At 36.8% G+C, this 26,476-nt stretch overlaps 1 protein-coding gene across 3 annotated transcripts in view; it reads left to right on the plus strand.

The window, feature by feature from the left end:
- COL4A5 (collagen type IV alpha 5 chain) overlaps positions 1-25,754 on the plus strand; it is a 217,339-nt gene extending 191,585 nt beyond the window's left edge. The window contains exons 40-51 of one of the 3 annotated variants that reach the window (XM_082681810.1): positions 509-559; positions 1,862-2,059; positions 10,727-10,860; positions 13,531-13,603; positions 13,740-13,811; positions 14,632-14,760; positions 15,583-15,681; positions 17,182-17,394; positions 22,001-22,178; positions 24,065-24,179; positions 24,527-24,699; positions 25,539-25,754. In XM_082681810.1, coding sequence (XP_082537936.1) covers positions 509-559; positions 1,862-2,059; positions 10,727-10,860; positions 13,531-13,603; positions 13,740-13,811; positions 14,632-14,760; positions 15,583-15,681; positions 17,182-17,394; positions 22,001-22,178; positions 24,065-24,179; positions 24,527-24,699; positions 25,539-25,620 — 1,517 coding nt within the window. In that variant the 3' untranslated portion in view covers positions 25,621-25,754. Of the gene's footprint in view, positions 1-508; positions 560-1,861; positions 2,060-10,712; positions 10,861-13,530; positions 13,604-13,739; positions 13,812-14,631; positions 14,761-15,582; positions 15,682-17,181; positions 17,395-22,000; positions 22,179-24,064; positions 24,180-24,526; positions 24,700-25,538 lie in introns of all 3 variants that reach the window. The other 2 variants (XM_082681809.1, XM_082681808.1) reach the window with 2 other exon arrangements.
- Positions 25,755-26,476: the final 722 nt, after the last annotated feature.

Genomic DNA, 26,476 nt, shown 5'->3' on the forward strand with positions numbered 1-26,476 from the left:
CTTTTGCCCTTTTTTACCCATAGTGAAATTGTATCTTCTTTCTTACCCTCTAAGCTACCACATACTTTTCCCTTCCTAATTACCTTCTTCCACTCCGTCCTGCGAATATTACCTCACATTTATCGATAAAGTTGCCTCCCTCTTATGAAAAACTCCATATCCTTTCTTGTTCAATTTTTCATGTCAGGAAGCTACCTGGACAACTTCTTGTCATCAAGAAGTCAACTACTCTGGATGACCTCCTTTCACTATGCAATCTCTATTCCATTTATATATATACACATATATTCATATGACATGAGTTTTTAAAGATAACACTCATCACAAATAGAATATAAGTTTATATGGTTTTCTCATGTTAGAATTGTAGTTCCATGTTGGAAATGTCTTCATGTTTCACATAATATACATTGCAGCACTTACGAAAAACCTAAATGATCCAAAAATAGTTTGTCCTTGTTTCAGTTATTATTATCTATTTGAGAATTTTTGGTTTATGCTCTAACAGGTCAACCAGGCTTTGGAATCCCAGGACCCCCTGGACTTCCAGGACTTTCTGGTAAACTTTAATGAAGCATGCTAAATCAGTCCATAAAATATAATATTCTCCAGTACACTTACTTATTCATCTCCACATACAACCCCAGACAACTCAAAGCTAGAGTTACATCTTAAAGCATTTCTTAATTAGCAACTTAGTATAAAGAGTTGTACTATAAAAAATGCACCATTAAGAACATTTACATATAGATATCTCTTCATTAACCTCATAAATAAGTGTTAGGGGTGGGATAGGGAGGGTGGGAGGGAGACGCAAAAGGGAGGGGATATGGGGATATATGTATACATATAGCTGATTCACTTTGTTATACAGCAGAAACTAACACAACATTGTAAGGCAATTATACTCCAATAAAGATGTTAAAATTTTTTAAAAAAGAAAGCAAAATTGTACGAAGAGGTAGATATCACTAAGTTTTTAAAAACCCTTTTAGCCAGAAGAAAAACACTTTTTTCTCCCCATGGAAACCAAAACCAAGGTAATATAAGAAAACTGTAGAAATATGTACCAATAATAAAAATGTCTATTGAAAACTCCATCTTAATTTACATCTTGCATTTTGGATGGGTAGGTGTGCACACACATCTACCTTCCCTCATTTGTTCTTACTATTATTGTAAGCACCAAGTAGTCAATTAAATGACTGAATGTGTGTACAGATATGTATGTTTATGTTCTGAAATGACCATTGGCTATTCTATGGAGGCTTTTTTCAAACCACACATAGCTCTCTTAGAAATTCCTGTATTTTTTTCATGAATCCAACATAAAAATTATTAGTCTAATCTGCGACTGTTTTATTGCTCTCAAGCATGTCGGTGGTGTAGAAAAGGTGTTGAAAAGAGTTCATCTAGATTGTGTTTCTAAATCTTGGATAGAATGGTCTTCGGGGACACACAGCAACCGTTGAAGATCCATATCTTCCAATGGTCTCAAAAATTAGTCTCAAAACATTTGTGTTAGGAATTTCCTCCAGCTATCTCTAACCTATTGTTGCAGATATTTTATACTTTTCTATTTTTCTCCTTTTTTCTCATAACTACTGGTCATGTGATCATTGCTGTGTGTCCTAATACAAAGGATATCTTTTAGGATGCAAGTTATTATTGTTTCTATATTTCTATACATAGAAATAACAGTATGGGTTTTCTGGATGGGCTGGGGATTTGGTAGGAGGTAGAAATGACCTCAGTAAATTCCATTACTTGTTCTAGTAAGTGGGAGCAGCTTTAGTCTTACAGACAAGCCTGATATTCAGTATCATTTAATGTGTTCTCTAACATGACTTCACTTTCATAGGTCAAAAGGGTGATGGAGGATTACCTGGCATTCCAGGAAACCCTGGCCTTCCAGGTCCAAAGGGTGAACCAGGCTTTCATGGTTTCCCTGGTCTGCAGGGTCCCCCAGGCCCTCCTGGTTCTCCAGGTCCAGCTCTGGAAGGCCCTAAAGGCAACCCTGGGCCCCAAGGTCCTCCAGGGAGACCAGGTATGTACATGAGTGGTAGGGGAATGGTCTATTTATTAGTCCATTTATTTCATTTTGCTGGTAGGTTATTCAGTCTTTAGGACTTTCGAATCTATAATCCAAAGAACTTCTTAAAAAGAAAGAGCTTATTTTATTCATAGCTCCATCCATTTCCATGGCATCTAATAATTCTTTTCAGTAATGCGTTTCATCATTTAAAGTTGAACTAAAACATACCAACTTGGAGGAAAAAAGGAAATAGTGGATTTATTAGTCTTTTTATTAAACATAAAGCTATACTGATAACCTGGCAGCAAAATGTCATCTGCATTTTTAATGTGAGCTTCTCAGCATGTCATCACAGAAATCATTTTAGTGATCACCCAATAGATGCTTGTGGTCCATACCAAAAGTGTTGCTATGGTTCTGTCATATGATCAGCAAATGTCACCAAGCACAATAAAGAAATTTTATCTTCTCTAGGAGCTAGGCAATCAAATTTATCTTCAACATCACAGCATGATTAAATTGAATAGTGATCTCTTCATACCAGCTTCATGTCTATACCTCATTTGTCTTGTGTTAACTGCTCTAGTAGTCTCAGTTTTGCATCCAATGTTCACTTTTCATTTTGTGTTTGTGCTGTGTCATTTCATTTTAGTAAGTTTGGAAACGCTCATTTTCATCCTGAATTAATGTCGCTGAGCTCAATCACTGGAGATAGATTATTAATACATTCTTGAGACTTGATATTCAATTTTTATATTTCTAATTATTGAAAACTTGGCCCTCATCGATTTTTTAAAAATAAGAGAAATGTAAGATTAAAAAAACAAAGCAATTGCCTTTTTATCCTTTGAAGGTCTCTGACCCATTTTTAAAATGTATTTAAAAGTGAAAATTTCCATAAACTCTGAAGAGATTGCAGTCAGTTTTAATACAGTGTGCTCTAAAAACATGAATTAAATGGGATCACATACTTTGTTCAGAAGATCATTTTCAAAACTAGATTTTATCTGGTCTGATTTGACTGTTTATAGAGAGTGTTATTTAAAGTTTTACTTTGGTTTACTACTGAAGAAAAGCAGTGAAAAGCTCCTCAGCCATGTTAATTCTCTTGCATGTAATGTAAAGAATTGACACAAATATCTTGCTTGGTTATGCATGCAATAATTCAAATAAACCAAACTATTATCATTTTTTGTATTTTAATCAGCACTGTGGCTGCTTATTCTTACTAGTAATAGAGCTCAATGCTGAACATTACTCTGAAATATGTCAACATAAAGACATCAGTCACAAAGGTTCTTTAAAAATTACTGTTTCGGACTTCCCTGGTGGCGCAGTGGTTGAGAGTCCGCCTGCCGATGCAGGGGACACAGGTTCGTGCCCCGGTCTGGGAAGATCCCACATGCCGCGGAGCGGCTGGGCCCATGAGCCATGGCCGCTGAGCCTGTGCGTCCGGAGCCTGTGCCCCGCAACGGGAGAGGCCACAACAGTGAGAGGCCCACGTACCGCAAAAATAATAATAATAATAATAACTGTTTCTAAAAGAAATAATAACAAAAGTAGTCAGAAAAGAACACACATCTGACGAGTATTTGTGACTCCTTGATTTGTTCATAAACTACATATTAAAATGGAATTTTAAACCCAATTGCTCTTAGAATTGATTGTTGTCGTCTACACTCATAGTAATAATTATTATCAAAATGATTTTTGGTCTTTCAAAATTTGTTACATGTGCTGTTTTTATTTTAGTGTTGATGTGAAGTGGTGATAGTTTGGTTTATATACAGATGCATGAATATGAGCTGCAGAGTATTCTTTTATTGAATTAAAGTTTAACTTGAAAGAAGTTAGTGTAATGCTTTAGTTTCTTGATATTTCTAACAATTTTGATATTTTTCCTTTTTGTTAATGATGACATTGGGCCTTGGTGAACTTTGATCCCTATCCAGGTCCTACAGGTTAGCTCCTTAACTCCAAAGTAGTATCTGCATGAAGTATGAAACTTTTCTTATATTTATATATATATATATGTATGTGTATATTATTTATATACACATATATAGTGTATGTATATGTGTGTATATAGGTGTATATACACCTGTACCTAATATTTTCAAGTGTTTGAATATATTTTAAGAGCATATATGCCAATTCAATTCTTACATGTTGATCTATCTCTGAAAGTTGTCAGGAACTTGCAGAGTCCAGTTTTTCTGTCTATTGGAATAACTCAAAATTACCTAATTAGGAAAACTGATTTATCATTTTAAAATTCATATATTTGTGTCATTTTTAGTTGAAAATTTTTAGTACTCAAAAGTATATTGTATACTATTTTACGTTTACCTTTAGAGTGTATTTCCTATTTTTGCCTCGTATCTGTTAATGTAAATGAAATATTCTTCAAAAAGACATTCTTTTTAAACAATAATATGTATTATCAGATCCTGCAAATATGCAATTCTTGACGAGCCATACCTCTTGTAATTTTTCAAACCATCCCATCTTCACATTTTGGTTTGTCACAAAGTTCTAAATTCTGCTATGTAAATGGACTAATAGGCACAGAGTAAATAAAAAAGTCAGTGCAACCAGCACAGACTAGAAACCTCTTAATCTTACTTTCATCCTATACATATAAAAAGTACACACTCAAGAAAAGTTACCAAGAGCTGCCCATTAGAAAACTGCTAATTCATATTAAAAGATGTTCACCTAATCAGGAGTAAAAAGAACCACAAATATCTGAGTGTGTTTATTATTTTTCAAGATAAATAGCCCTTTTCAAATTTCTAAGGAGGAACTAAAAGGGGAAAAAGTATAATCCTGAGTTCTGGCTATTGGAAATGGCAGGAAATTTTCTCTTCTTATGATTTTAAAATTCATAATTTTTCAAGATTCTTTTTAGGAAGCCATCTATCTCTGTGTGAATCAATTCCCTGGTTTATTACTCCCCCACAAACCCATCATTTCATATAACCATAGATTATCGATCTAGAAGGACCTCATTTTTACATTTGTCAAAGAGGTATTCACAAGGCATTTGTTGATGATAGCAAGACAGATTTTATTCAAGACTATTGAATTAGGGAAGAGACTATTGTAATAGGAGAGACTGAGCTCAGCTCTGAGTACAACAAAGTCAAATGGAGATTTATAGTCCACTAGCAGAGTGAAGGAGTCAGTGGATGAAAAATTACTAAAAGGAGACATCAAGGGTAAGCAGATTCTTGCTAAACTGGCCTGTTAGAGTTCTCGCTAAAGGCAGTCCAAGGACTTACACATCAGGATAAGCAATGAGGAACTTGATCAGATATCAAGGGTGGGGAGGCTCTCCCTAAACTGACTTAGCAGGATTCTTGCTAAAACTGGACTCAACAGACCAAGGCCAGGGCCCAAGGGGTGAGGCCTAGTTGAGAAGAGGGCTCAGAGAAACCTGTCTAAAGTTTAGTCACAGATGAGGAAACTAAGGCCCAAAGAGGTTAATAAGCTTGCTCCAGGTCATATTGTTAGTTACTGGCATAGCTGGGAATCTGACTTGGGGCTCTCCAGTACTCCGTTAAGTGTCTGTTCTACTAGTAACATGTATCATCTTTCCACAAAGGCAGTTACATAGCTTGATGCTTATGATCTGGCCTCTTATTCTAGTTATAAATATGATAAATGATGGAGCAAAGCTGCTTCTGCCATTTTAGGAGACTCTTATAGATAGCAGACTGGGCCTTGACTTCGCTTTCTTGTTTTCTGTTAACTCAAAAGCTCCATCAACCCCTACTAACTGCTTCTTGTGTTTTTCCTAAATGGACGTCATCAAAAAGTTTAAGACAAACACATGATATTTAACTATTGCCAAGATAAAGAGAAGACTAGGGTATTCTTTGAAGTAATTTTGAGTCCTGTCCTATCTGACTTACATAGAAGTCTGCTGCCTTGATCACTTCCAGACTTTACTGTCAGCTAGAATATTGTTTTCTTCTGAGGCACGAGAATATATTCAAAGAAGAAAAAGGAAAGTAGCCACATTACTTTAAAACTGATTTGACAACTTATTTACCAGATGTACTCTAAATTACATAGTTATTGGAATCTGGTATCTGCAGCGTTCTCTTCTTTGCAACAGTTGAAGACTACAACCTTAAGTGGAAACTGGATTTAAAATTTACCAGTCAATTCATCAGCTTATCTTTAGTTATTACCACGTATATACAAGACTTGAGATTTTTGTTTTATTTTGTTTTTCAGCTAAACTTTGTTAGATCATTTGAGAAATAATGGATTGAGAGCCTCATGTACAAAATTGACTTGGCATATAACTCATTAAAATGTTACCTTTTAGAAATTAAAGTCTTAGAAGTTTTGCTATGATATGATCTGAAGTTTTCCTTGTTACTTACTCAGACTGAAATATCATATAGTTCAATGACATATTTTTCTAAGAGTTCTTGTTTTGGTCCTTCTATATCAAACACATATATAAAATGTCTTTACTCAAACTCTGAATTATCTTTGGTAGGAATTCTAATTTATCTAGCTAATTGTGTTGCCAGACTGCTCAAAGTGTTGTCTTGAGTCAGTTTGCTGTATGTGATTTAGAAACCATTTAAACAAACAGAAACTGAGTTTTGGCCTCCTGAATTTCAAATCGTCAAATGCTTTAAAAGTTTTATCACTAGGTAGTAATAGCAATGTTTTATATTTATATGACATACCACCATTTATATCATGTAACATACTTTCATTATAAGCTCCTTGAAGGCAGAATTTGGGTCTAGCTAATCTTTGAGTTCCCTGTAGCATCTTTCACATGGCAGATATCAGGTCAACATTTTTTTAAATGAATTTGATCTTTAAAACAACTCTGAAGGAGGTTAGGGCAGACAACACTATTCCCATTATGTGGGTGAGAAAACAAGCTCAGAGAGATTGAATTACCCAGAATCCCATAGATATAAGTAGTAGAGCCAAGAATAGATCCTAGGTCTTCTGATTCCTAGGATTCAGTGCTCTAGCACAATTTATTCTCTCTGCTAACCTCAGTACTTATAAATCATAACAAGACTTGTAAGAAAAGGAAATTGTGTTTATAGTCAATTAACATTAACCAAGGGTTGTCCTGTTTGTAGGCTTTTTATCTTTTTATTTAATGATCCTTCTTTTAATAGTTAATAGCCTATTTTAATATGTGCATTGAATAATATAAAGTAAATGTGATATTTTCTGTGGTTTGGGGTGGGATATTGCATGCCAAAATATTTTGAAGTGTCCCTTCACTGATGGTCTTCGTATCTTTGGAAAATTCGAACTCAATAGTGAGCAAACATATATTGTCTTTTTGTCTTTGAGTAACTTATTACAAGTAATAATGCACAGAAGAACGCCTCTTGACGGATTATTTTTAAAAATCACTATCTGGCTTCATGGAATGATTTTCAAAGAAGACAAACAGAAGTACAGTTGGTAATGGCCACTGTATACTCGTGTTTTAATTTCTCTATTTGATCACCTATGATCTTTGTATATTTGTCTAATAAGGCCTTTAAATTTAACTGTAGCTCCTTGGAGCAGCCTGCACACACCAGTAAATTTGCACCTCATGTTTTTACTAAAGAATGGCAGAGGCCAAGATAAACTTTTACCCAAAAGTTTTACCCAGAGGAATAGAAGGCTATCAGTGAAGTGGTACTACCTTTCCAACTTTAATGTTTTGAAGGTGCTAACTTTTGGAAAGCCACTGTAGCAGTGTTAACATGTCTTCAGTAGAGTTTTGCATTTTTTGCATTAATGAAAATTAGCAGCTTATTTTCTAGAATAAGCTCTATTTTAAAATATTTGGCTCTCTATACTCCTGTAGGGTCCTGTTTGCATACTGATTACGCTGTAGGTATAAGAAATGCTGGCAAAGAGGATTATTGTTTAACTTGTGCTATAATGTGAACCACTTCTAACTCATAATCTTATTTTGTACTGTGTGATGTCTGATACTGCTAACATCGATCTTTGGGCTTTGGTGAACTCTGATCTTCCCAGGTTTTCAAGGTTAGACTCTTCACTGGTCAATTCTTTTTTTTTTTTTTTTTAATGCTTTGTATGTGTGACAAGAGAAATGCACTTTTTTTGCTATAATTCAGAAGTCATTGAAGAGTGCTGTTATCCTCAAATACTACCTGCTCTGGTATTTAACATTTTGGTGAAGGTAATGTGACTTGTTTATAATCAAGTTTGAAATGACATTAGGTCTTTGTGGTTTCAATTATTTATAATAGGTAATTCATACATAGAAACATGTTGAATTTTAAGTGGAAATACACTTATTTTTAAGACTGCATTAAGATATTCAGGCAGGCATCTGGCCCATTTGTAACCTCTGTATATTGATTTTATTTTCTTGAATTTTTGTTCCTTGAGATTGATCAGATCTGTGTTTTCATGGCTATTTTCAGTAATGGAAGAGGGTAACTACTGAGTATTGTTAAAAATAAATCTTGCATCATTAGCAAATCAGTAATTTAAATTTGAGAGACTCTAGAACAACAGGTCTGAATTAATAACATGTAAATTTCCCCAAATTTCCTTTTAATTGCAAACAGAGCAATGCCCAAAATATGCCTACTTTTTTTCCAAATGATAACAATGTTCTGTTTACTTTTCAAACTGGGGAAGCAGGGTGTAAAATGTTCCTTTTTTTCTTCCTCTTACTCTTACCCTAGTCATTGTTAGGCTGATTCACAGATAGTTTACTTTTCTCTTAATGACCTGATTTGCTACCTGATTTCTAGTCCAAATTATACATATGAATGAGACTAACAATTTTTCTTAGAAAACCCTATCAAGGGGTTTGAACTCAGAAGTTGTTTTTAATTTGTTTGTTTAAGTTCAAAGTACCCCAACCCTTTCTTTATGATTGGGAAGGGAATTTCTGAGTGTGTCTGTCTGGTTGCTGGGCTAGGGTGACTATATGATTAAAACTGTTTAAAGATAAAATGATTGTTGTACTGTGGTGAACCTGCTTCCTCTTTCTCATGTGACAGATAGAACACTGTTATATTATGAAATCACATAGATATAGCTGAAAGATTAAAAACAGGTTTATATTTTAAAGATATGTTCTTACCTTCAGTTTTACCAATAATGAAGATAATACTAGTAATAATAATAATTGTTTAAAACTTCTTAAATAATTCTTACTATGTGCCAGGCACTGTGTTTATATATATTATCTTATTTAATTCTTGGAACAACCTGATAAGGTAGGTACTATTCTTATTTCCATTTTAAAGAAGAGGAAATTGAGGCTAAGATGGTGAATAAACTTATTGAGGTCAAACAGCTAAAGATTAATGGAGCTGGGATTCCAACCCAGCATTCTAGCTCCAGAGTCCGGCATTCATAATCCCTATAGCATGCTGCCTTGTTAGCCTGTAGCCATTGATTCTGGGTCATAAGAGTATTGGAAAGGATAGGATAAAAAATGAGACCTTTTGTGCATATTGTAAGCATGAACTCAGTATTCTAAATTCATATGCCTATGTTATTTCCTTCAAAAATAACCCCTACATATTTTCCTTTTTTGTTGAAACCAATGAAAAACTAAGATTACTGGAGGAGAGAAGGTATAAGTGCTCACTAGTTGCTGTTCATTATTTGGGGCTTCGTAATTATTTTCTTAAGGCAGGACTACTTAGTCTCCACCTCAGCTATTGCTTAGCACACTGCAGGCAAGGAACAGCTATTTCGCACCTGGTGAGAAAAATGTGGCCATTTATCAGATCTTCTTGGTTGCCTAATGGACCTGATATATTTATTTAGGAAGAAAAGTTTAAAACACAGAATAAGGAAAGAGCTTACCAAATCCCCTTTTAAATTATTTATTCAGAAGTTATATGCCAAATCCTTTATTTCTCTTCAGAAATATTTAAACTGTAAATAATACAAAAACATATTTAAAATAAATTCAAAAGTACTATATTGAATCAATAACTTTCTGACACTAAAATATTCCCATGTATTAAGCATGTCACTAAAATGAAATTAAATTAGTTTGCTTAAATAACTATCTTAATTACATAGTAATACAAGCTGAATAAAAGTAACTACTTACAAGTAAAGAAATTTTATTTTAATCACAATGAGACAAATGGTTTGAATCCCTGATTGCCCTACGAATTGTGGTCATGAACCAGCAACTTCAGCTACAGGACACTAGTTTATCTATAGGGCATTTGTTAGAATGCAAATTCTTGGGCCCCTCTCCAGCCTAACAAGATTCAGAACTCTGGGGTTAGACCCAGGAATCTATTTTAACAAGCCCTCCTGGGTATTCTGATGCATTTCCAATTTGAGAACAGTGTCCTATGGTGTCTCTTTTGGTTCACTTAAACACTTAGGGGTTACAGAAGCAATCTTTATTATAATGTCCAAAGTCCTTCCTTTAGATATGAGCTTATTGGATTAAATATATAATAAAATACAAACTAAAAGAGTCTGCAAACCAGTGTTAATAACAAAAAGAACCCAGCCCACTTTACATTAGAGAGTCAGCATGGATCTATATATTTAATGTAGTCTGGATTTTATTCTGCAAACTAATAGTATTTAGATGACTAATAGTATTTGGATAATGTAAAAGCCTGACTTTGATGCTATTCTTATGTTATACTGAAATGTGATTATTTGTTTTGCATTATCAAGGTCTACCAGGTCCAGAAGGTCCCCGGGGTCTCCCTGGAATTGGGGGCATTAAAGGAGAGAGAGGAAACCCGGGCCAACCTGGGCAACCTGGTTTGTCTGGTTTGAAAGGTGATCAAGGACCACCAGGACTCCAGGTAGGAAATGGGAGTGTTTGGTGAGGAAGGGGTGTGGGTGCTTGCATTCCAAATGAGAATTCCAAATTGCATTATTTTAATTAGCATTTACTGGTCAAAGCTCTTGACTAAGCTATATATATATATATATATATATATATATGAGAGCATTGCATGTGGAGGAGTAGTCCTTCCATAGAGAAGTAATCATGGTGAGTGTGGGGATATTTTAGACTTTGAAATTAGATAGAGTTAGGGTCAGATTTCAGCTCCTCTGTACACTTCTACTTTGTGTCTGTGAGGAAGGCAGACAGACACTTTGTGTTTCTGTCTTTACCTGTAAAAAGAGAATAACAGCATATCCCCACGTCTGTGTTCATGTGTTTTCCACCTTCGTTTGAGTGACCCAGAAAGTCACATACTTCTTTATGGATCCTCAAAGCTTCCTTCCTTCATTCAGGAGGACTGTTGTTAGATTTTGCAGCCAACAGAGTCTGGGCTCAGTCTTTTAACTCTGATGGCTGTTTTATAGCAGAAAAAAATATCTATAAAGAAATTGTCCTTAAAGCTTTCTAACAACTAACCATTTTTTCCTGTTATCACTATTCTTCTAGACATCTAGACTTAAAATTTTAATCTTCTCTTTATTCATTCTCTACTCACTTCCTACCTCATTCATTTCCCATGTCCTTCCAGTTCACATGTCACTATGCCTGATTCAAGACTACTGTCTGATGCCAACATTTTATAAATCTGGTATTGTCGAGTTCTGTTCATTTTCTTTCATGCAAGTTCTTACATTTGCACCTTTCTAATTTTTGTTTGGAAATAATGTTAAACTTATAGGAAAATTGCAAGAATGGTGAAAAACCACATTTACCCAGATGAACCAATTGTTAATGTCTTGCCCCATTTGCTCTCTGTATGTATGTTGTGTGTGTATGCGTGTGTGTGTATAATTATGTATTTTTTTTCTGAAATATTTGGGAATAAGTTGTATCTATCATGTCCCTTTATCACTAAATACTTCAGTGTGTAATATTTCCTAAAATTAAATATATTCTTTTATATAACCATAGTACAGTTCTCAACTTCAGGAAATTGAGCATCGATGTAACATTTTTATTTCTGCCCACATGTTCTAATTGTATCAATTGACTTAGTAATATCCTTTATAGCATTTTTCCTCATCCAAAATAAGATCCAGACCAAACTATGCGTTGCATTTAACTGTTATATCTCTTTATTCTCCCTCAATCTGAAACAGTTTCTAAACCTATTTTTTTCTTTCATAACCTTGACATTTTTGAAGAAATGTAGCCCGTTCACATTTAAAAAAAAAAAAGAATGTTTCTTCTTTTGTCTGCTGTTTCTTCATAATTAGATTCAGGTTATGCATCCCCAGTTGGAATACTCCATGAGTTGTGTGTTCTCAGATATGGAGGCCCATGGTGTTCATCTGCCCTTCATTAGTTATCTTAATTTTGATCTTCCCATCAAGTTGTTGCCTCGTTTCTCCACTGCATGGTTACTATTCTTCCCCTTGTAACTGATAAGCAAAACTACAGGAAGACACATTAAGATAATGCAAATATATATACTATTCCACATCAAAATTTCTCCCTAGATATAATATCTATTTATGATTTTTGCCTCAACTGTTCAATACTGTGATAGTGGCAACTACCTCCACATATACCACTCAGCCCTACTGTAAGCAAGAGCCTCCCTTCTCTTCTATTTACTATTTGTTATCATTATGGACTCATAAATTCTCATTCTCTTCAATGATTCATAATTTTTATTCTATTATTACTTATTTTGATGCTCAACCTGTCCTAGATTTGGGAGCTCCTTCAAGCTGGATCCTGTGACTTTCTGACATGCCCCCCGTTTTAAAGTTCTTTCTTACGTTTGGGCATAAGATGTTCCAGGCTTGCCTCTTTTTTCATTACTACTAATAAGAGCTGCATCGTTCCACACTTATTTTCCCTTAAGATCCATTCTAGAGTTATTTTCAACTCTTCTTCTTCCCATTGTTTTCCTGGGTCCTCAAACCCACTATATTTTTTTGCTTAGTCTTTCAGACTTTATCATTTCTTAGATTCTAATTCACACACTTACCACATCAGGGCTACACTAAAAAAGAAGTGCCGGGTTTCCCTGGTGGTGCAGTGATTGAGAGTCCGCCTGCCGATGCAGGGGACACGGGTTCGTGCCCCGGTCTGGGAAGATCCCACATGCCGTGGAGCGGCTGGGCCCGTGAGCCGTGGCCGCTGAGCCTGCGCGTCCGGAGCCTGTGCTCCACAATGGGAGAGGCCACAACAGTGAGAGGCCCGCATACCACAAAAAAAAAAAGTGCCTTTGTTAATGATAGTAAAATAATAACTAAATTTATTAAGTATACATCATATGCCAATCAGTTTTCTAAGTACTTAATATGAATTATCTCATGTAGTCCTCACAACAACTTCATGGAGTAGATACTATTATTTTCTGTATGTTAGAGGTGAGAAAATGATGCATCAAAGAAGTTAAACAACTCAAGGTCACATAAGCTAATTAGAGGTGAATTGGGTTTTGAATCCTGGAAGTCTGACTCTAGAGCCAGTGCTACAAATCACCACCTATGCCCTCACTTCCTTCCCTCCCCCCAACTTTTTTCTAAAATTAATGATTTTATTTATTCAGGGTAATCCTGGCCGGCCAGGTCTCAATGGAATGAAAGGAGATCCTGGTCTCCCTGGTGTTCCAGGATTTCCAGGTATTTGAAGGGGTGTTTGGAAGTTTCCCTCTTTACATTAAACTACTTTGGGAGAAGACACCCATTTTCTGATTTGGCTGGGTAAAGGCTGTGGCCCTGTTGCTTTGCTGTGCAATTGTGTGTACCTTCTTTGCAGGCATGAAAGGACCCAGTGGAGAACCTGGTTCAACTGGCCCTGAGGGGGATCCAGGACTTATTGGCCCCCCAGGTAAGAGTTATTTCTGGAGCTAGTTATACCTGATACTTAAACTCATTGAAAAATTTGAAAGTTTGCATTCTGCCTTTCAACCAAAACTTTCAGAGTCTCAGTCCCCAACAACTGAGGGGAAATAGGCAGGACTCTCCCTCTATGAACTAATCTTCTCAAGCTCTCTATTTCAATAACGTAATATCAGGAGCAGACCTTTTAAGTTTAAGGTAGATGCAGGACCAACAAGAATGCTTCAATGAGATTTTTATTGACCTTTATACTAACTTTCCCGTATTCACTTGAATAGATCACAAGAGCAAGTCACATAAGTATGTTTGTGTATTTTTAATATGAAAAGAGTTCTTTTTGCTGAGAGACTTAAAGAGGTTTCCTGTAAACTGTGAAACAGAGCATCTACTAAATTCCTCTACTAGTTAGTTCAGTGGGTCCCTTGACAAGCACAACAAACAAGAACTGCAAATGATGTTAGAATCAGAATGGACTCTACAGCAAATAGAATTGTCTAACCTTGACACCAGTGTTCACAGATTTGCAGTGGATTAGACTTTCTTGTAACCGAGTCATGATTCAAGGCTTGAAAATTGAGACAATATGCCTAATTTGTCCATGGACCCTAAGAAAATTATTCATTTTTTCAGCCTTTTGGGTGAGATAATGATAATTTTCCCAAACAGATTTCTGTTGGACATAGCAAATTCTAATACATGTAACTTGTTTCTCTCAAACCAATTCTTATTCTGATCTGAGGTTACTTTGGCATCCGTTCTTTCCGACCTTTCTCTTCCCTACCTTCAACTTCATGTGCTTTGCCTCTTAGGCCCCCCTGGATTACCTGGTCCTTCAGGACAGAGTATTGTAATCAAAGGAGATGCTGGTCCACCAGGGGTTCCAGGCCAGCCTGGATTAAAAGGTCTACCAGGACTACCAGGACCTCAAGGTTTACCAGGTACCTTTGTAGATCATCTTTTTAAGCCTTATGTATTTGAAAACATTTCCCTCATTCTTCTTTCACTTGTTAGAGTTTGTCTCTGACGATAGGAGTCTCAGCAACTAGTAGAATACCAGACCACTAGGTTCCATTTCCTTTTCTCCTTGAAAGTGTTCATTTCTCATGCCCTAATTTCTTTTAGGCCTAGTCCAATTTCTTTTAACTCCTCTGGCTATCCTAACTTGAATGATTAGGTTAATGTTGTTAAAATCTCTGTAATGAAATTAATATGCATTTAAGATATGGTGCTTTCTCTATCCCAACCACAAGAAGGATAGAAGGCTGATTTGGTGGGCTATCAGTTCCCCACTGTGAGGCCGCCTGATTTTCAAACTAAATCCTATCTAGTTGGCCATTTGACTCTATGCTTGCAGCCAACTTTGATTAAAAAGAAAGCTAGAAACTAACTTGTCTTTCTGTTTTATCAGGTGGCTTAATAGCAGTTTTTTCATAAATAAAGTGTACCAGGCAGTAACAGCCTTGCCTATGGTGAGATATATAATAAAAGTTGGCCTTGTGCTCTATCTTGTTCTGAAGGCGAGGAGAACACAACTGCCATATTATGGAAATCTCCACAGAGGCAAATGAATTGTTTAAAATTAAAGCTAAATCCTTGTCTGCTTCTTTTGTCCTGGGCTTGAGCTGTTCCTTCATTTATCTGAATTAAAGACAAAACCAGATTATGACTTCAGTGACACTCGAGGACCTAAGTGTCCCAAATCTATCTGGATGTGGATTTATTCTACCCACATTTGAAAACCCTACTTCATTTTCCTATAGGTCCAATTGGCCCTCCAGGAGATCCTGGACGCAATGGACTCCCTGGCTTTGATGGTGCAGGAGGGCACAAAGGAGACCCAGGTTTACCAGGCCAGCCAGGTGAGACATGCTGCTGATACTAGTTTTTAAGTCTGGGGGACCTCTGGACATACGGCCTCCGATTGAAGCTGTGAGAGCCTCCTCTTGAGAGAGCATAGCTAGGTAGGGAGTCTGTTGCTTGGGAAAAATGGGATGACACAGATGTGCCAATATAAGAGAAGCATAGAAAGGTGGTTTTTATTTATGTGTTTAGAGCACTGGAAAACCCAGCTTTTCCTCAAAATGAGGATTTTCCAGGTACTCACTGTACTTAACTTCTGATAATTTTCAGTGTTTTTTGAATAAATTTATTTTATTTATTTATTTATTTTTGGCTGCGTTGGGTCTTCATTGCTGCGCGTGGGCTTTCTCTAGTTGCGGCGAGCGGGGTCTACTCTTTGTTGCGGTGTGTGGTCTTCTCATTGTGGTGGCTTCTCTTGTTGCGGAGCCCGGGCTCTAGGCGCGTGGGCTTCAGTAGTTGTGGCACATGGACTCACTAGTTGTAGCACGCAGGCTCAGTCGTTGTGGCTCACAGGCTCTAGAGCACAGGCTCAGTAGTTGTGCACGGGCTTAGTTGCTCCGCAGCATGTGGGATCTTCCCGGACCAGGACTCGAACCTGTGTCCCCTTCATTGGCAGGCGGATTCTTAACCACTGCGCCACCAGGGAAGTCCCTCAATATGTTTTAACAACTTTAGATAATATAAATATAACTCTAAATAATATAAACATAAAGGTTTGTATTGGTAAAAACTAGCAGCGGCAACAAGGCAGGTTGGTGATAACTGTGTTGCTCCTAGAACCAACACCCTCCTGTTTCATTAACTGTATTTCTAGGGAAGAAACAAGTTAGTGCCATCTTCATCACATATATGGGCATTGCTGTGAAATTCCCCCAAATGAAATTCTATACACACAGTGGCCAAAGGCCTGTAAATAGAGAAAATTTTTAAATAAGCTCAAGTCGAGTGGCCAAATGGAGAATGGGAACCAGTGGTAGATTGAAATTAGACATTTTGAAAAGTTTCCTTAGAGTACCCAGCCTATTCTCTAAACAAAAAGGTACGCCTGAGAATAATTCCCCAGACAGATTCAAAGGAAAATGTTTATCAGCACTGAAGCTGGCAGGTTGATGGCAGCCACACCCCTCCTTTCTCGTTGATGAACAAAACAGCAGGCTGAAATTTCGTCATGGGGTTTGCACTCCTTTAGTACAGCAAGAGACTAGATAACACAAACCCCCCAAATAAGCATCACATTTTCCCATCTAATGTTCCATTCACTCAGTATTTATTTAGTGCCTAATGTCATCAACCAATTTCAGAAGAAAAAGAATACATTTAAATCTCTTTGAGGGCAGGGACTGTATTTTATTTATCTCCAAATCCATGATATCTGACAATGCCTTTGTAGACATTCTATAAATATTAACTAATCAAACAAGGTCATAATGTTGTGTCGATAGCCAAAATAGGGAATCAGAGCTTACTTAATTTGTATACTGATGATTCTTTGGAAATAGGTATCCGTGGTTTGGATGGTCCCCCCGGGCCAGATGGATTGCAAGGTCCCCCAGGTCCCCCTGGAACCTCCTCTGTTGCCCATGGATTTCTCATCACACGTCACAGCCAGACAACAGATGCACCACAATGCCCACAGGGAACTATCCAGGTTTATGAAGGCTTTTCTCTCCTGTATGTACAAGGAAATAAAAGAGCTCACGGTCAAGACTTGGGTGAGATAATCAGCATCTTATTTCTTACTATGCATTTTGTTTTTGTTTTGAAAATCTTGTTGGGTTCTAGAGTAGCCTTGGCCAAAGTGTCTCTCTCTATTCTTTTGGGGCTTCTAAACTGAAGATCATGTCAAGGGCAGCTGAATATATTCACTATATGTTTTAAATAAATAATATTTAACTTTAAACTAAAAGCATTGATTAGCTAGTGTGAGGTACAATTCTTGGCCTAAAGCAAGGCATTTGGAAAGGGCCATATGTACTTTTGTTAGCTTAGTTATTGAGGAAACAGATTCTCTGGGCTCTCTATAGTATAGCTGCTTAAGTGGGCAGTGTTCGTAACTCATGGGAGATAGTTTCCTCTTTCCTGACACTGGTCTTTATCAAGTTAAAGATAAGTGCTGAAGAGAATCTTGGATTCTAGATCAAAGAAAGTAAGGTCATTGCTTAATTTTGCTAGTTCATGAATAAGCACCTTAGCTTTATAAAGTGTTATCAGAGTAGTTTAAAGCTGTACAAAGCACCATATTTCCATATAGGATCCACTTCATTTAATGTGTTCTCATGTATCTTCTCTATGCTATAGGGTGGGCAGTTTTGTTGATGGGATGAGGCTGGACTGAATGACTTTCAAGACCTCTTCCAAATCCCTAACATTTCTTTTTCTGGAATTCTGACTTTTCATTTTGAGGCCCCATTGTTTGACCTGGGGCTGCCTATTTTAGAAATCACTATCCCTTCTGCCTCCATAAAGACATTTAAGAAGATAGTCTAGGTCTCCAGTTTCTGGGGTCTCCATAGTAAGAGGCCTTCTGAAGTCTCTTTACCTGGGCCATTCTGTGAAAACAGTTCTGCAGCAACAGAGACCTCCAGAGGTCTGCTGTGCTCACTCTGTTCCAGGGCACATGGCCACACCTGCCAGGCACATCTACCTACATGGAAGCCAGTAGTCACAGGTCATTTTAAAGAGCCTAATAAAGTAGGAGTTTGCCAAACAACTTTCTTCTTTCTCTTCTACTTCTCTTTTTTTCTTTTCATCTTCCCTCTGCTACTTTTCCTTCTCTCTTTTGCTTTCTTTATGTAGCATCTTTTTCTAATTTTAGAATCAACAAATCTTTATTATGAAAATACTCTTATCTTTTAGATAATTTTCTCTAGTTTTTCTCCCATAAACTTTTTTTTTTTGCGGTACACGGGCCTCTCACTATTGTGGCCTCTCCCGTTGTGGAGCACAGGCTCCGGACGCGCAGGCTCAGCGGCCATGGCTCATGGGCCCAGCCGCTCCGCGGCATGTGGGATCTTCCCGGACCGGGGCACAAACCCGTGTCCCCTGCATCGGCAGGCGGACTCTCAACCACTGTGCCACCAGGGAAGCCCTCCCATAAACTTCTTCTCCTTTTATTCCGTTCTCTCTTTACTGTCAGAGGCTAGCTTATACCCGTAATCAAGCTTATAAACTTCAAATCTCTAACCTATCTAGTGAATAGAAAGCATTAGAAGTTTTTGAACATCATGAAATTCACAAATGTAATGCAAAGAAAAAATGGGATCTCTTACCCTGTATATCACTATAACTTTTCAAAATGTGTGTATCTGGTCAAACGAGACCCATCATAGTATGTATTCAGACGTAGAGGCTATAAACTGGCCCTGACTCAGGTACAGCTTATGCCTCAGACATAGGAAGGCCATGATAGGGCCCAAGATCCCAAGTGTGATACTGGATTGCAGGGTCTATGCTTAGAGCTCACTCAAGGATCAAACTGGAGATATCTTGATGGCTAAGCAAAGAATAGTTATAGGTTTGATGTTAAGGAAACAATCACCTGATTAAGTAAATACATAGTCTCTGCTGGATTAGTGAAAGGATTATGGTGTATAGAAAAGAGGGTGGAGGAAACACACTGAATACTAAAACTGTTCTGTCTGGGAGAAAAAAAGCATACTAGGAACCATTAGTCTATAGTGTTAATAGAGGCATTGAGAGTTCATGAGATCACAGTCTCTTTGAATGTTTAGAAACTATAACCAGAATTCTGCATCATTATAGGTAGCCTACAGCATAAATACAACCAAACACCCATGTTCTCATCATTATGGGCATTCCTTTTATGCACATCTTCCTTTTCTTTCTGAGACCAGGGATATTTCCATCTCTGTCCCTGATTAGTAATGTTAGTTTTATTTTTAAATTACTTTATAATTTAAAAGTACTTTCATATTCATTATCCAATTTGATTTTCACAACTATGATCAAGAATGATATAGGACAAGTATTGTATTTTTCCACTACACACACCCACATGCACGTGCGTGCGCACACACACACACACACAAACTGGCTAAGCGGTTAAGTGACTTATTCAAAACCACACACTCAGAAAGTGATGGAGATAAGAATTGACTCCAACACCTACCAATTCTTTTTTATTTATTGAAGTATAGCTGATTTACAATGTTGTGTTAATTTCTGCTGTACAGCAAAGTGATTCAGTTATACATATATATGCATTCTTTTTTATATTCTTTTCCATTATGGTTTATCTCAGGATACTGAATATAGTTCCCTGTGCTATATACAGTAGGACCTTGTTGCTTATCCATTCTATACATAATAGTTTGCATCTACTAACTTCAGACTCCCAGTTCAACCCTCCCCAAACCCCCTACCCCTTGGCAACCACAAGTCTGTCCTCTATATCTGTGAGTCTGTTTCTATTTTGAAGATAGTTTCATTTGTAACACCTACCAATTCTAAACCCATTCGTTTTTCAGTTATGTCAGTTTTGTTATTTGCTCTCACTTGACTTTGAAATCATTCACCCCTCTGAGCCATTTTTTTCTGAAAAAAGTATAAATTACAATAAATCAATGCTTTTCAACCTGGGGAACTTTTGAAAAGGTTCCTAGGCCCATCCCAAACCTATTATATAAAAATTCCCAGTGATTCTGACAGTCTACCAGTTTTAAGAATTATTGGTCTTTTGTCAGTCACCTTCAGCCTGAGATAAGCATACCCCTTTGGATACATGAGGAATTTCCAATGTATAATTTTAAAGGACTTAGTTTACAAATCCTCAACTTTCATATGTACTTTCTCCTAAAGTCGAACTGCCTGTGTATGTGCTTTGGATAATCTTGTTTCCCACGTCCCCTTTCACTACCACGCATCTCCCACTTTATAAAAGACTCATACTATGGCATATTGCCTTGAAACATGAAAACCTCTAGGGGACAAATTCAGAGGAACAATTCAAAATAATGGCTTTGTTAAAGTCTCCATCAACTCAGGCTCTATAATTCACTTCTAATCCATCTCATTAGGAAATGCATTTCCAATAAAAGTTTTCTTTTAACGTTTAGTAATTATCAAAATTTATAATAAACTATCTTTTTGATCAATGTGAATTAGTAATTATTATGATGATGACCATTCAAAATAAAATATTTAACATGTAAAGCCTTAGGGTCACAGAAAGTTTTTAAAAGTTACTTTAAATTTTTGTTTCAGAAAACTATGATTGGATAATCAGTAAAAGACTTTCAAAAATAAAAAAAAATACATTAGGATAAAACTGTGTGAGAGAAGTGGAATGGAAATATAATTTCCAAATGCAAAAGGAGCACTGTATAATTTCCAGTTATTAAAGATGAGTTTATGCACTTTTCAAAAGGTTTATTGTTAGGTTTCAAATACTTACATTGGATACATTTAAAAGAGTGATGTCGAAGTTTGTTTTTAAATATAAATATTCACAAAACACTACAAATGACAGCTGGCAATGTTGAAATGTGGTTTGCAAAATTCCAGGCTCCGATATTACAAAGTATAGAAGGGTGGGTTTGAAGCCAAGAGACAATAACCAATAACTTAATAACTGGCACAGTATCAATTTAAACTTCTGATGAAAAATTTGAGATGTCAACTTAAAAATGTGTGAGGGGGTTACATCATTTTTCATCATTCTTTTGTGAGTAAATGAGAAAAGAATGGCCTAATCGCTGGTAGAGATAACCTCTATTGCCCCTACCAGCTCAGAAATTTAAAGACTCTAGTTCCTTTCCTTTTTTTTCCCCTTACGTTCTTCCTTTCTCCCTTATTTACTTTTTTCCCTTGTATTATTTACCTGCAAACCTGTCCATGGTTGCTGTGCATATTAGTCAGCACTACAGTTTTCCCTAGGCTTAAAGAGATTGTGAACCCACATAAGACATATACTGGGGATGTCTTGGAAGAAGCGAGGACAGCCTGGAGAGGAAATACTGATATGATATTATAAGGAATCAGTGTGTGCCTTTCACTCGTCTACAATAAATTACCCAATATTCTCCGTAAGACACCATTGTTTATAAGATGCCTCACCAGTTTAAAAACAGTGCTGGGGAGTATATAATAAGCTACCACAATAAATGTCTACATAAGTTGTAAGATCTGTCCTGATTTTAGAGATGTAAAAATATGAGTAAATGTGCATCTTATAACTGAAGAATTAAAGTATCTTTATTATCTAAGAGATGGGGGAAAGTTCCTCTTTAAAAGGTTGTTAGTATGTTAGAAGAAACTAATCATCATGACATTTTTTCTTTTTCTCCCCATTCTTCCCAGGAACGGCCGGCAGCTGCCTTCGTCGCTTCAGTACCATGCCTTTCATGTTCTGCAACATCAATAATGTTTGCAACTTTGCTTCAAGAAATGACTATTCTTACTGGCTCTCCACCCCAGAGCCCATGCCAATGAGCATGGAGCCCCTGAAGGGCCAGAGCATCCAGCCATTCATTAGTCGGTGAGACACTGGTATACCTTTGATTTTTATCAATCTCCAGTTAGTTTAGCTAGTTACTTTAGCTAGTTAGAAATGAGTCCAAAGCTAATAATCTGATCATATTCATCTCAGGTTAGGTAGAGTAGAGGTGCCTTTATAATACTCAGTGCAGTATGTAGTTTGATCCATATTTATCAGGGATCTACTTTTGACCAGGACCCATGATAGACTAGTGTAATATACAAAAAAAGCTCACAGTCTAGTCACTAGGCAAATATATGTAAATTAATATGTATCAGGCTTGGGCTAAGTGCTGCAATAGATCCAGTAAAGTGTTATGAAAGCATTGGGAAAGGGATATTTAATTCCAGCTAGAGAAATCTGAGATGACTATATGGAAGAAATACGTTTTGAACTGCTTAGCCCTTGAAGGATGTAAAGGACTTGAGACACAGGCATTTATAAGGGAGAAAGGCATACTAGGTAGAGAACATTGGAATGGGTTGTAGACTGATAGGTCTAGAATGTAGTTTCTAAAAGTTGCAGAGGGAGAAGAGATCAGAAAGTTAGCTTGGACCTAGACTGTAGAAGGCTTCAAATGTTAGATTTTAGTTCTGAATTTATTTGGTATGTAATGGGGACATCTGACATTTTTGAGCTTTCAGGGAAGATTACAGAAACATCAGTGTATAACATGGATTTCAAAGGGGATAGTCCAGAGGTGGAGAGAGCAGTTAGATTGAGAATATCGCTGTAGTCCTGGTAGGAGTGGATTGGAACTCTCAGTAGGGTACATGTATCACATTAATAGAATAAATAAGATTTGGCATGATTAGTTATGGGAAGGAGAAAGTGGTAGCTGAGACTTGGCGCATGAGTAACTAAGAGGAGGGTGGTACCATTAATAGAGATTTCCTACAGTGTTGCTACATTAGAACCCTAGTTTAACTCGACCTCCTAGGCATGTTAGATATTGCCATTTTCATTCTGATCATGACCTAATTGACCTAGGAGTCCAGTAACCATAAAGGGTGAATCATTGGAAACTCTAGTTTCTTTGACATTGAATATAAAGGTTAAACCTCGTTCAGCCTCTCTTAATAGCAAATTCATGGTGCCCTTTTCAATATATTTGCCCTAATCCTTTGGGAATTCATTTTTTTGTGTGTGATTTTTTTTTGTCAGTCCCAACCTTGGGAATAAAAGATCCCCTAAAGGCATTCCCTATTTTGTAGATAAACTTTACCAAATTGGTTTAGTCATATTTCAAAAGGTACCCTCATGCTCTTTACTAAAGATTTGGTAGACTCAGCTGTATTTTACTTGATTTTATAGATTTAAGCCACATCTCCAAGTGCCTGGGTACTTGCCCAGCATTCTGGGTATGTTGTACTTCTACAGATATGGCCAAATGGTTAATAAATATCCTTTGGGCCAAAAATAATGGGTGGGGATTAAGAAAGTGTCTGTTTCTTGTCTTTTTAAGTTTACTAGACATTGTTCTTACCACAGTTTTAGCATTACTAAATGTCTCCCCTCCAGTTGGGCACTTTGACAGCAAGTAGTATGTGCAGTACACTGAGCCAAACTCTTACAGCAATTATGACATTGACTATAGCAAGTATGGATACAAATTTAGGGCAGAATAGAAAATGAAAATGCTATAGCAGTGGTTCTGTAGTTTCTTTTTAAAAAAGCTTACACTTTTCATTTATAAATTTATTATGTATATTGGGAGACTGGGCTTATGCAAAAGCAATTCTCAAAGTGCATTTTTCTCCTCTTTTTCTGAGCACTGAAGACACCTTAATGGGCTTTTATACCAGGAAGCCTTCCAAAGAAGAGGGACTGCTATTTCCCATATGCTTACCCTGTAGATTGTGTTCCTTCTGCCTTTCCCTTACCAGATGTGCAGTATGTGAAGCTCCGGCCGTGGTGATTGCCGTTCACAGTCAGACCATCCAGATTCCCCGTTGTCCTCAGGGATGGGATTCTCTCTGGATTGGTTATTCCTTCATGATGGTATGCAACACTCTTCCTTGTCTTTGTCATCAAAGCTGACTGTCCGTCATATCTACATTTCTATCTAATATGAGGAATCCCTATCATCTACGTAGTAAGAAGCTTGAACCTCATATAGCTTCTATCCAAGCACTGTGTTCCCTCTCATACATTTGCTGGAACATATTTTCATAATCTGCCTGTTTCTTCTGTTGGATACCTTTGGTGTGGATACTGTTCTGTTACCTCTGGCTCTAGTTCCTTCACTGGCTTTGAATTTTTGGCCCAGCTCAGCATATATCTTTGGATGTTCACTAGGGTATCATGGCACATGGGTATTGTGGCACATTTTCCCTTGTCTTTTCTAGCACACAAGTGCAGGGGCAGAGGGCTCAGGTCAAGCCCTGGCCTCCCCTGGTTCCTGCTTGGAAGAGTTTCGTTCAGCTCCCTTCATTGAGTGTCATGGGCGGGGGACCTGCAACTATTATGCCAACTCCTACAGCTTTTGGCTGGCAACTGTAGATGTGTCAGACATGTTCAGGTAAGGTGCTTATGGCTTTAGTTTAGGTCCTAAGCTTCGTTCAGAGGTGCTAGCGAACAGAGAGGCAGTTCATGGATGGTTTATACCCAACAAATATTAGGGATTTAAAGGACCATGTCGTTTATTCTTGCTTGTTCTCCTCATATACCAGACTCTGGTCAGCAAAGCAGACTTGGCTAATAATAGGTATATGTAGTTTGGGATGGCTTGGTAATAATTCTTCAAAAGCAAAACAGAGCAAGGAAAGGTTATGTGACCTGCTCAATAACAAGTGAGCGACTGAAGCCACCCCAGAAATTGAAGCAATAATCTGTGTTGCCTTCCCCAGTCCAGTAGTCTCCTTTCCCAGAATGTTTTCAAGGCTCTCATCCAAGTGTTTGAATGAGTAAGACCACATATGATACATGTACCTCAGGATACTTTATCCTATTGGAATTTTTTTTCAATTTCAATTTATTTTTATATGTTGCTTTTTTGTTATCATTAATATTTTTCTTATGTATTATCTTTATGTAATTGTTATGTGTTACGTATTATCATTTATTCATCATCAATTGCCCAGATCCCTCTTGTTCTAGGACCATTAAAAAAATGTATAAGAGAAAGAGAGGGAGAGACAAATAGACAAGTGTAATGGCGGCAGGGAGGAGAATCACAAAAATACCTATGACCACTAATGACTCTTAGGCTATAGCAGTCATTGCGTTAGACTGCATTGCTCAGAAGTTAACCAGTAAGTCATCAGAAGAACTACTGAAACACAAAGAGAATGTTTACATATGAATTTGAACCAAATACCAGAAAAGGCTAATCTGATAATCTTGTTTCTTATTTCCCAGCAAACCTCAGTCAGAAACGCTGAAAGCAGGAGACTTGAGGACACGTATTAGTCGATGTCAAGTGTGCATGAAGAGGACATAACATTTTGAAGAATTCCTTGTGTGTTTTTAAATGTGATATATATATATATATATATATATATATATATATATATATATATTTCCCAGGATGCAATGTCTCACTCTCCCCAACTTTACCACTGCTGCCACCAATGGTGCTACTATATATGACCAGGAGAACATGCTGACTAGTAATCATGAAGATTCAAATGTACCTCAGCAATGTGCCAGAGCAAGGTCTCTATTATTTTTCTACGAACAAAATAAGGAAATGAATTTACTTTTTGGGTCCAGAATGACTTTCCCCAAGGATTATAAGATGAAGATTATATATTTTGCCCAGTAACTAAAATGGCACGTTAAAAATTCAATTAAGAGAAGAATCACACTGAGTAAAATAAAAGACTGCAGTTTGGGGGAAGAATTATTTTTCATGGTGCTACTAATCCTACTGTATCCCAGTTTTTTAATATAAAAGTGTTAAGCTTATTTTGCTCTGTAAGTACAGAATGTGTATATTGTGTAAACAGCCTTTTAGCTCAAAATGTTGAGTCATTTAGATGTGACCTGACATGAATCACTCTTTACAGAAAACTTAGGAAAACCTAGAATACAAACAGCAAGATTTTATATCCATGTTTATCAAAGTGAGAGAATTTATATTCTTGCATCAAGTTATTACCAAGAGTGAATATAACTTGAGTTTTATCCCCTAAGTTCTTATTTGACTTTTTTAAAAAAAATAGGTCATTTTTAGTCACTTTAATCAGAATTTTAAATGTACATGTTACATACCAAATTATAATATTTAATGAAGTAATTTCTCTTTTGCTGTATTCTCCAAGACACTCTTAACACTAGATGCCCCCAGCTTTGAT

The sequence above is a fragment of the Grampus griseus genome (assembly GCF_964374135.1).
Source record: "Grampus griseus genome assembly, chromosome: X".
NCBI classification, from domain to species: domain Eukaryota; kingdom Metazoa; phylum Chordata; class Mammalia; order Artiodactyla; family Delphinidae; genus Grampus; species Grampus griseus.